Genomic DNA, 12194 nt, shown 5'->3' on the forward strand with positions numbered 1-12194 from the left:
GAGAAAGTACCCTCATTTTTAGATTAACTCTTGAATTTTAAGAGTCAATATATAGGATGAACGGATCATATAAACCGGAGGGAAAATATGATACATGCCCAAACAAAAAATATAAACGAGTCTAAATTGAAAACTACGTTCAAACCTATGACTGCGTTGGATAAAAACCGCAATTTTTATACGTGTGCATGTCAAACAAATTTCGTTGTAGAAGGGTCTAAAAACAGCACAAACAACATTTTCCAAAAGACCAAAAGAGTGAAAAAGTATATTTAAACAAAACGCATTTGACTAACAGCTCGAACAACTGATGTTCTTTAACCCTGCTGACTGCCATTGGCGATTGCCAAATAAAATTGATCACAGGTTGTAACAAAATGGATCTTATTATAAATTTAATACGTCACAGAAAGAAAAAAAAATTGTTAACTTGTGGACAGGATGTTGTGCCACAAACATTCGGTGTCAATATTTCTTTAGTACACCATATCCGGATTTCGACAATAAATGTCTCTTCAGTGATGTTAGGGATCGAAACGGTATTTGGAAGGCCATATAAAAAGCACCCTCATTTTTAGAGAAAGTACCCTCATTTTTAGATTAACTCTTGAATTTTAAGAGTCAATATATAGGATGAACGGATCATATAAACCGGAGGGAAAATATGATACATGCCCAAACAAAAAATATAAACGAGTCTAAATTGAAAACTACGTTCAAACCTATGACTGCGTTGGATAAAAACCGCAATTTTTATACGTGTGCATGTCAAACAAATTTCGTTGTAGAAGGGTCTAAAAACAGCACAAACAACATTTTCCAAAAGACCAAAAGAGTGAAAAAGTATACTTAAACAAAACGCATTTGACTAACAGGTCGAACAACTGATGTTCTTTAACCCTGCTGACTGCCATTGGCGATTGCCAAATAAAATTGATCACAGGTTGTAACAAAATGGATCTTATTATAAATTTAATACGTCACAGAAAAAAAAAATTGTTAACTTGTGGACAGGATGTTGTGCCACAAACATTCGGTGTCAATATTTCTTTAGTACACCATATCCGGATTTCGACAATAAATGTCTCTTCAGTGATGTTAGGGATCGAAACGGTATTTGGAAGGCCATATAAAAAGCACCCTCATTTTTAGAGAAAGTACCCTCATTTTTAGATTAACTCTTGAATTTTAAGAGTCAATATATAGGATGAACGGATCATATAAACCGGAGGGAAAATATGATACATGCCCAAACAAAAAATATAAACGAGTCTAAATTGAAAACTACGTTCAAACCTATGACTGCGTTGGAAAAAAACCGCAATTTTTATACGTGTGCATGTCAAACAAATTTCGTTGTAGAAGGGTCTAAAAACAGCACAAACAACATTTTCCAAAAGACCAAAAGAGTGAAAAAGTATATTTAAACAAAACGCATTTGACTAACAGGTCGAACAACTGATGTTCTTTAACCCTGCTGACTGCCATTGGCGATTGCCAAATAAAATTGATCACAGGTTGTAACAAAATGGATCTTATTATAAATTTAATATATATATATAATGTTTGAATTGTGATTTTTTTTTGTAATCTTTCTTTCATTTGCATGTCAATTTATTTGTGCTTAGTTTCATACATGTTCAAGACCAAACAAGATGTCGATATCAACGATATCGACAATGTCGACACGATATCGGATCGATCTTGACAAACGAAACACCGTGACAAAACACACTGTTGATATCGACAATTTCGGTATGATATCGAATCGATATCGACGAATGAAGATAGCATGAAAACACATACTGTTAATATCGTTGATATCGATTATAACCACACGGTATCGAATCGATATCGAAAATTTTTGAATTAAAAAATGTATGAACAATCAAGGGGTCGATATCGTTTAGAAAATTTTAAACCTCTCCCCGATGATATATTGTATATGGATATACATTAAAGGAGAAAAAAAATCATAATCTTATAAGAAACGTTGACATCCTTGAACTATCTAAGAAGAAGGACAAGCAGAGGACAAAATACAAACCCAGTAACAATATATAAAGTGATTATTTTCTGAATAAAATTATAGGGGCAATTTTGAATGTAGGGTAGAAAAATCTAAACTTTAAACAGATTTGAAAGAATTATAATTATGCAATTCACATGTATCATGTACTGCCAACGATATTTTTTTTTAAATGTTTCATTTGAACAATTTATCACAAGTATAACACATATTTTAGTTATCAAAAGCGAGAAACTTCTTGCAAAACATACCCTAAATCAGTCAAAAGTAAGATAAAACTAATCTTATACGCCCAAGTTTTCGTTTTTGTTTTACACTAGGGTCCTTTTTAAAGACTTTCAAATTTTGCTGAATTCAAAACTAGACAAGCTCTCTGTGTGCATTTTGAGGTTCTAACAATAGTATGGCCTTTTCTATAAACAGGCAAAGATGGTTAAAAAGCTGCAATTTGACAGATTACGGGAAATGAAGACAAATCATGGTAACATTAAAGTTTTGTACCCCAAAATAGTCCGTGCACATTTTCACCACACATTTGTCATTTTAAGATGAAAAATCAAACTGAGAAAGGAAATGGGGAATGCATCAAAGCGACAACAACTCAAATATAGAGCAAACAACAGCCAAAGGCCACCAATTGGTCTTCAATGTAGTGAGAAACTCCCGCACCCGCAGTCGGAAATTAAGCCCTTAGAAACGACCGTTGTTGCTACTTTCTTTAGACAACAATGGAACTGATATTAAAACCCGCCATTCTGAAATTGCATTTATTTCGCAGATTTCTTTTTGGGCGCCAATTTGGAAGTCTATCCTTTTATCAGTTTCCTACTTGCCATTAGGGTCTGAAATAGATTTATTTCGATTTGTTAAGCATGCATTTTATTATCAAAAGTGAAAAAAATTCTTAAACATATCAAATTGGCCGTCTTTTAACGATCCCGTAATGCCTTTGATCGTCGTTTGACATTATTTTCTTTTATTTTTCATAGATTAACAAAGACTACATGTATATGTACTAAAAAATAATAATAGTATACAAACAATTAATAATACTTATTTAGAAATAAAAATAAGCATCAAGTATAACGTTCTATCACCCCTTGGGAAACCCCGTTTGAACTAAATTCCAAAAGAAAGACATTTTTTTGTCATTGTAGTTTTTTGGTCTTACTCATCGATGTCACCTTGCATCTGAACACAGTCAATGTACACATATTTAGTATGTTTGTTTGAAAACGTAGGATGAAATTTAAAAAAAAAGGCAGGACAGGATTTTGAGTTAAAAAAAAGTCAGGATGACAAATGTTGTAAAAAAGTCAGGAAAAGCTTTTTTTTTTTTTTTTTTTTTTTTTATAAAATAATATCTTTATTGCACTTTTCTTTGCTGTTGTTACAAATTACTCGACCTACATCAGTTGGCCGAGTATCCCTGTGAATTAGTCACTGGATAACCAGGGAAATTATTCAGTAAATTCATATTTATAGATAGTTTGTTAGTTTTACAGTTCATGGTTTTTACATACATTTTCAAAATTATATTGTTTCCTGATTACGGAAAGTGTGCAGTTTTTGTCCGGTTTGTTTCTAAAGATTAAAACTTTATGATCATTAACCTTTAACCTTATTGAGGAAAACCGTTGCAGCTGGTTGATCGATTGTCCGGATTAATTGATACGTTTTATTGATACTCACGAACAACTGAAACTTAAGTTAAAAATTATATGTGGTAGGTTTCGTCATTGTAAATGGAAATTCATTTGATTAAGTGATAAAGTATGTATAAATGTGTTTTGAGAAGCTAAAAAAGTAAGATTAGGTAAAATAAGCGACTTAACAACTGTTATTCGACCTATCATTGTTAAATTTCTTTTTTCCCAATCAAGTATTATTTTTTTTGACTGTTTCATTGTTTTTTCAATATTTTCACTATGAATAATTTTGGACAACACTAGCTTTAATCTCTGCGCTAAGGCATAGGCCATAAGCTTAGTATCTACATTTAATAAAGTGATTGGTCGATAATTGTCTAATGATAATGGATCATTTTTTTTTTATATAATAAGGAAATAACACCTATTTTTTGGAGTGTTGTCATTTCTTGTTTTTCATAACATGTATTAAATACTTTTACTGCAGATTCTTTTATGTATGACCAAATGGTACGATAAAATTCTACACTTAAACCATCTAGACCAGGGGATTTATTCAGTTTCATATTAAATATAGCATTTGTACATTCTTCTACTGTTAGGTTGCCCCCCAATAGTTCACTCTCAGTATTGGATAGTGAGTGATCTATCTTTGTTTCACTTATGTAATTTTTTATTTCGGAAGGATCTGGTTCAGTACTTTTATATAAATTTTGGTAATAGTTTTTCCCAAGAATAAGAATATCGGATGCATCTGTAACTATGTTACCTTGATCATTTTTGAGGGCAGATATAGTTTTCTTAGTTTGCCTAGATTTTTCAAGACCCAAAAAATATTTTGTGTTTTTTTCCCCTTCTTCTGCCCATCTAACTCGGGATCTGATTTGTGCACCTCTAGTTTCTTTTATATATAAATTTTGTAAATTGTTTTCTACATTATCTATTTCTATTCTAGAATGTTCAGAATTACTTGATTTTTCGTATAAGATTTTTATCTTATTTTCTAAATGTTAAATTTCATTTTTACTTTCAGCAGCTTTTTGTTTGCAGTATGTAATGGTTGCCGTTCTTACTTCAGTTTTAAGAATGTCCCAAGTAATTCGAGAATCATTATTTTTGGTGAGTATTATTTCTTTATGGGTATCAATTAATTTAATTATTATTTCTTTGTATTTTGTATCATTCAGTATACTGTTATTTATCTTAAAGAATCCTTTGCCTTTATTTTGAGCTTTAAGTCTTATTTGTAAAGAGATTGCTTGATGATCTGTATGAGATATAAGTGCAGGTCTTATGTCTGCAGATATTATGTGAGGTCTTATATCTGGGCTTATGAGAAAATCAATTCTGCTTGCAACACTTTTATTGTTTTTTCTTCTCCATGTAAACTGGCTGGTGTTTGATTTAATTCTCTCTAAATATCAATGAGCTTATATTTTTTTATTAGTTGCCTTAAACTGTTGACAGGTTTATTTTGGTTATTAGAGCTAATACTTTTTCTATCATATAAAGTTTAACTTTCATTCATGTCACCGCCCATTATTAATATTCCTAAGCGGTTATTATTAATGATATTGTTTACTTTTTAAAAAAAAATGAGTTTCTAATTCGACGAATGTTAGGAGCATACACATTTAGTAGTGAAAAATATTACCATCAAGTTCTATATTAATGAGTATTATTCTTCCATCATTATCTCTGATTTCATTTATAGTTTTATGTTTTATGTTCTCTTTAATAAGAATTGATACACCTCTCGATTGTGAATTTCCGAAACTATGGTAGAGTTTGTCTTTTATCTCATTGTTTATAACATTTTCGTTTTTTTTTAATAAAATGTGATTCTTGTATGAATAAAATATTACACTTTTGATTTTTGCACCATAGGTTTAATCTTTCTCTTTTTTCTCTTTGCCCTAAGCCTTGATAGTTTAGGGAACATATATTTAGTTTTTCACTCATAATAGACATAATTCATTTCTATATTTCACATGTCTTCAGAATTATACAATAAGTTGAGCTTAAATAATAGATAAGTTGATGTCATATTGTTAATACACAAACTTATAATTTTTACATACACATATAAATTATTCACATATAAATTATACAAATTGGGGTATATTTTTAAATAACATAGTGTGATGCGTTTAAATCCAACATTAATAACAATCAATAGTATTTTGTATGAGATAGTCATACATGTATACTTTATATTCCAATAATGAAGAAAATTCAATCTTATTATTGTTGCTTTTATTTTTATTTTCAGGTTGAGTCTATTGCATAGAGGAGATTTTTGCAACAATTGCAGTTTGTTTGTTAATATCTTGTGAAAAACAAGGAAGAAGAGCTTAAGAAGCTGAAATGATTGTGCAATGCGTATGTGTGACGTGCATTGGTTGGAATTTGACAGACATAATGGTCTTGGATTTGTGATAGTGTTTGGATTATGTCTGTGTGAAAAAGTGATTTTAGAATTTTCCTGATCTAATCTGAATGTCTTTGCATAAAGAACTGCTGATGTATCATAACATTTTTTTGGCATAAGAAAATTGTTACAGATTTCATTAACAGAACATTTGATAGCTGTGATCCAGTTTTTGATATGACATATAATTGGTGGATGATGTATGGAACTTTGTTTGTCATAAAGTGAATCGTGGATTTTCAAAAAGATATTGCTATTCAGTGACAAAAATAAATTACATCTATATCTATAATTTTGTATTACTCTTTCATGGGAATATGTATAATCTACTATTATACCATATCCGTTTTTTTGTTTATTTTTTATAATATAGATAAAAACAACAAAAAAGACAAAAATGACATATATAAATTTACATACGCACATCATTAATTAAAAGATGTTTATATCAAAATCTGTACTTACCTGTCTGAAAAACATTTGCAATTACCCCTTGGTAACCCCTTGCAATCGCTTACTTTTAAATTATCTCCCTTTCACGATCTCCCGAATAGAAGATCACTTTACCTTCAGCGAAAATGGCTACAGCCTGATCGCATTTGGTTTGAAAAGCAATCGTTATTATATATTAGGAAGGAATAGACATCGAGTGATTTGGATACAATGGAAGACAAGTATAAGAGCTGTGGTAAGTGCAGGGCACGTATGAACGTGTTAGATACGCACGATGAATGTTATAGACAATTGATTTGTCACAAGGCCTTTCCGTGCAATATTTGCCGGGAATGGGATGATGAGAAGCGGTCACTAGTGGATAAAATGTTGGAGAAAGCCAGGTCAAAGCTTTCTTTTTCATCAAGTGCTGTTAACCCTTCTGTGCAGGAGGCAGGCAAGAAACTTGAAACGGCAAAGCTGAGTGAATTGGCGTCGCCGGCAAAGCATGAAAAACTATCGAAAGTTCGAACTGATCATAGTGCAGATGATCGTGAACCTCAAAGTACGGGAGTACATTTTGAAGCAGTTGAATTTAACAAATTTATAGCAGATCAAGTGCAAATGCAATTGAAAAAGTTGTTACAACAGGTACAGACACAAGGCCTTATTGCAAGTGATGCAATGCATGCTTCCATTGACTCGAAATGTGAGATTTCGGAGAGTCAATCTTTGTCTAGGCCAAGGGCCCACTATAGTAAATTTGTGCCATCTGATGATCAGATTTCTGTTGTTTCCCATGAAATCGAGAATGAAATAAGTATGGGTGGTTCAGCTATTTCTGATGAAAATAATAATGATGCCCACTCTCAGTCACATTCTCATGAAAAAGACTTTTCTCTGTTTAGTGAAGGAGCACCAGGTTCTACTGATCCAATTCAATGGAAAACATTTTCTCCATAAATTGACAACTAAATTAAAAATAGATTGTTCAGAGGAAACTGAAACAGAAACAGTCAGAACTTCCTATTTGACTTCAAGACTGAATTCTGGCAATTCAAATAAATCAGCTCATTTGAAATTACCTCTAGAGGGTACCACAGTTAAAGTTTTTAAGAATGTGGAAAAGGAAGCCATGTCTGGAAGACTCAAAAATAGGTCCGTTCGTCTTAGAGATGATAAGGCCTTTATGGTGTCGAAAAAAGATTTCACAGAATTTTGTTCCCCTCCAAAACTTGATGATAACATAGAGGAGGGTTTGTCATCTACTATGGGAAATAAGAAAAAAGGTTTTGTAGACCGTAAAAAGTTTTCACACTCTGTACCTTCCTTCCATAAGGAAATGGATGCTGAATTTAAGAAGGTTGACAACTCAGCTAGAACATTGTTAAGAAGTGTTTCATATGGCTCTTTGATAGCAAGCTATATTGATGTTGCTGATTCAGAGGAAGACAGGGTAGAAGCATTTTCAGCTTTAGTAGCATGTTTCAAATCTATGGCAGATATGACTTCACGAATAGTTGCTAACTCTGTTATAAACAGAAGGAAAATTTTCTTAAAAAATGTTGATTTCACTAGCAAAGCCACATCAGCAAAATTGTTGAGTTTACCTTTGAATGGCGCACAACTTTTTGGTGGTAAATATTTTGATACTTTGCATTCCTCAGCTGAAAATATAAGAGATGATAAAGAAACACAAAACGTTTATCGTTCGTCATTTGTTCCTGGAGGGCAAAAATTTGATGACGGATCTAGGAAAAGAAAATCTCAAGAAACTTCTAATGTATCCTACAACAAACCTGCAAAAACATCAAGATATGATAAGCAGGATTTAAATGACCGTCGTGGCACTGACACTTCGTCTAATTTTCGTGCCTTGCCAGCAAAACAAGGAGGAAAAGGATCTTTTTTATGGAAAAATTCCTCCCAGAAAAATTTCAAGAAATAAACAATTATATGTCTGCGGTAAGTCTCCAGGTAGGAGCACGGTTGTTACATTACCACAGCCAGTGGTTTCAAACAACTCAAGACAAATTAGTACTTCAGATAGTGAAGAACGGATTTATTTTAGATTCCAGCTTTTACAGGAGTAAAAGAGACAGTTGTACCCAGAGTAGGTACAAAAAGATCTTCTATATTAGAAGAGGTAAACTCTTTGTTAGAAAAACATGCTATAGAGCCTGTCCCGACAAGTGCAGAAAATCAGGGTTATTACAGAACAATATTCATGGTACCAAAAAGACAAGGAGGTCTCAGACAAATTCTAAATTTAAAACCACTAAACCAGTTTGTCATACCTCATCACTTCAAAATGGAAACCCTCCGATCGATTCTAAAAAGTCTGAAAATTGGGGACTTGGCAGTAAAACTGGATTTGCAAGATGCTTATTTCCATATTCCCATTCACAAACATTACAGAAAATTTCTACGCTTCAGCATTTTGGGAAAAAGTATCAATACCGAGCTCTACCATTCGGTCTACGATCGGCTCCAATGATTTTCACAAAAGTGATGGCAGTAGTAGGGGCGTTTCTGCGAAAACAAATGATTCACATATTTATGTACCTGGTCGATTGGATGTTAAAAAACAGCAGCAAAGTTAAGCTGACAAAACAATTACAGTACACTCAAGAATTGTTAAAAAATCTGGGTTTGATAATCAATGTGAAAAAATCTTGTTTAGTTCCGACTCAAACAATAGAGTATCTGGGAGCAGTGATTCATTTAAAAGAAGGTCTTGTGTTTCCGTCTCTAGAGAGATTAAAAAATATAAGTCAGATGATTCAAATATTCCTAAATTCACAAACAGTAGAGGCACGTGTAATGTTGAGACTACTTGGTTAAATGGCTTCATGCATAGATTTAGTTCCATGGGCCCGACTGCACATGAGACCACTTCAGCTTTATCTTCTAGCTTGGTGGAGACCAGCTCTACACAGTTTAAATCGTTTGATTCCACTGTATCAACCTCTCCAGGAATATCTATTCTGGTGGCTAAACCGAAGAAATTATTTCAAGGGAGTGCTATTAGAACAAGAATCTGCTCAAGTGACTCTAGTGACAGATGCGTCACAGTCGGGATGGGGAGCTCATATAAACAATTATCAGATAGCAGGTGTTTGGTCGCCTCAGTACAAAGTAAAACATATCAATTGGCTAGAACTCAAAGCTGTGCAGTTAGCACTGCAAACATTTCTGATAAAAGTACAATTCATAAGTGTGCTAGTGAGAACAGACAATGCAACTGTCGTCAGTTATCTGAACAAACAGGGAGGTACACGATCCCCAGACCTTTGTTACTTGGCACGGGATCTTTTGAAATGGTGTATAAATCACAATGTCAAAATCCAAGCTGTTCATATTCCGGGAAAAGAGAATATTATAGCAGTTGCCCTGTCAAGAGGGAAAATGACCATTCGTTTGACAGAATGGGCATTGAATACGACAATGGTGAATTTGCTAATACTTCAGCTAGGAACACCAGTAATAGATCTGTTTGCGACTTCAATGAATAAGAAGCTGCCAGTGTTTTGCTCTCCTTGGCCGGAAGAAACAGCAGTGTCAATAGATGCACTGTCAATGAAATGGACAAATCTATTTGCTTATGCATTCCCGCCACTGATCATTCTAAACAGAGTATTACAAAAAATACAGAAAGAGGACTGTGTAATTTTACTAATAGCGCCAATGTGGCCGAGACAGTCGTGGTACAGTCAACTTATCAACCTGTTAATAAACTTTTCAATACAACTGCTTGTCCAACAAAATCTATTAAGTCAAAATGGAATTTTTCATCCAAATCCAAGTGTTCTAAATCTTGTAGCTTGGAAAGTGTCAAAAGATCTTACACTGCAAAAGGATTTTCACCAAAAATTACTTCAATTATTTCCAATGCACGAAAACAATCAACACAGACAGTTTATAATGCAAGACTCAAGATATTTGACAGCTGGTGTCAAGAACGGAGTATCAATCCCAGTACGGCAACTGTGCCAGAAATAGCTGAATTTCTTATGTTTTTACATACTGTAAAGAATTGTAAGCCAAGCACTTTAGCTGGCTACAAGTCAGCAATAGCTTTAATACATTCATCTAAAAATAGAATTTCTATTAACATTGATTTGCGTAACTTAATTAAAGGATCGTACAACCTTAATCCACCAATAAGGCAGTTGGCGCCAAATTGGGAATTGCCGTTGGTTTTGCAAGTGTTAACAAAGACACCTTTTGAACCACTAGAAGAAGCAGAATTGAAATATTTAACCTTAAGGTGGTACCTAACACTACAACTCTGTAAAATCAACTAAACTTTTTAGTTACGTTGTGTTGTAAAGGGAATATTAAGCTTCTCAATGATCAAAATTGTTGTTTGTCAAACTGCTATATAACCAGTGTAATTTTTCTGACAAAACGGTTGGTTAAAAATTTTAGAATTTTTTATATACTTGTTAAAGGGTCAAAGTAAATACTTTGTCAAAATTTTATGAAAATTAAACGAGCCAAATTAATTTTAGTGAAAGTGTTGGGTACCACCTTAAAGACAGTTTTTCTTATGGCATTAGCTTCTGCTGCAAGAGTCACTGAAATACACAGTTTCACTATTAATGACAAACATTTCAGGAAAGAGCAAAGAGGTATACGGTTGTTGCAAAATATGCAATTTCTTGCTAAAACTCAAACTTTGAATAAACCATGGGAACCAGTATTCATTCCCAAATTTGAAAACTATGCTACAGATCCAAACGATTTACTGCTGTGCCCTTGTAGAGCACTACTAGCTTATATTAAAAGAACTGAAGTTTTGCGCAAATCACAAAGACTCTTTGTAACATATCAAAAGAATCATCGTGTAGAGGCTTCTAAGAATTCCATTGCAAGATGGATTGTGAACACGATTAAATATGCATATGAACATGCAGATACAGACACTCTTCAGTTTGTGAGAGCTCATGATACAAGAAAGCTCTCAACTTCTTGGGCTTTATTCAATGGACTTTCCTCTCAAGAAATTTTAAGAGTAGGTCATTGGTCAAATGAGACAACATTCTCATATTACTTGAAAGATGTACCAGATTTGGAATCTCGCTTTGCAAAAGCTGCAATTTTGCATACAGCTAACAGAAGACAGAAGAAGTATTAAGGTAGATATTTTTTATTTACTAGTTACTTTCTTCCTCTTACCCACCGCCTTTGGGTTTATGCTGCAAATTCTTTGCAAATGTTTTTCAGACAGGTAAGTACATATTTTGATATAAACTATGGTTTTTTAAAGTAAAAACCTTGTTTATGATAAATCTGTACCTGTCTGACCCTACCCACCTCCCCACCTGAGGAAGTTAAGTTTTATATAATGTATATAGTTATTTCCGCCTCAGGTTAAGTGATCTGCTATTCGGTAGATCGTGAAAGGGAGATAATTTAAAAGTTAGCGATGGCAAGGGGTTACCAAGGGGTAATTGCAAATGTTTTTCAGACAGGTAAGTACAGATTTATCATAAACAAGGTTTTTACTTTAAAAAACCATAATTTGGGTGATATTTACACAACATTGGGGGGGGATATACAAACAGTTTATGTTTCTTTGATTTAACTACATGTACATTGCCTGAATTTGTATCGTCGTCAATTGAGTTAATGCCCTTTTGGTTTTTGA

At 33.2% G+C, this 12194-nt stretch overlaps 2 protein-coding genes across 2 annotated transcripts; both read left to right on the plus strand.

Moving 5' to 3' along the window:
• The first annotated feature begins 8497 nt into the window (after window positions 1-8497).
• LOC134722413 (uncharacterized) lies at window positions 8498-9385 on the plus strand. The gene has a single exon (XM_063586032.1). It carries the CDS (start codon window positions 8498-8500, stop codon window positions 9383-9385), a length of 888 nt encoding a protein of 295 aa, XP_063442102.1.
• On the plus strand, window positions 9386-10543 carry LOC134722414 (uncharacterized). The gene has a single exon (XM_063586033.1). It carries the CDS (start codon window positions 9386-9388, stop codon window positions 10541-10543), a length of 1158 nt encoding a protein of 385 aa, XP_063442103.1.
• Window positions 10544-12194: the final 1651 nt, after the last annotated feature.

Source organism: Mytilus trossulus, chromosome 6, assembly GCF_036588685.1.
Source record: "Mytilus trossulus isolate FHL-02 chromosome 6, PNRI_Mtr1.1.1.hap1, whole genome shotgun sequence".
In the NCBI taxonomy this organism is placed as follows: domain Eukaryota; kingdom Metazoa; phylum Mollusca; class Bivalvia; order Mytilida; family Mytilidae; genus Mytilus; species Mytilus trossulus.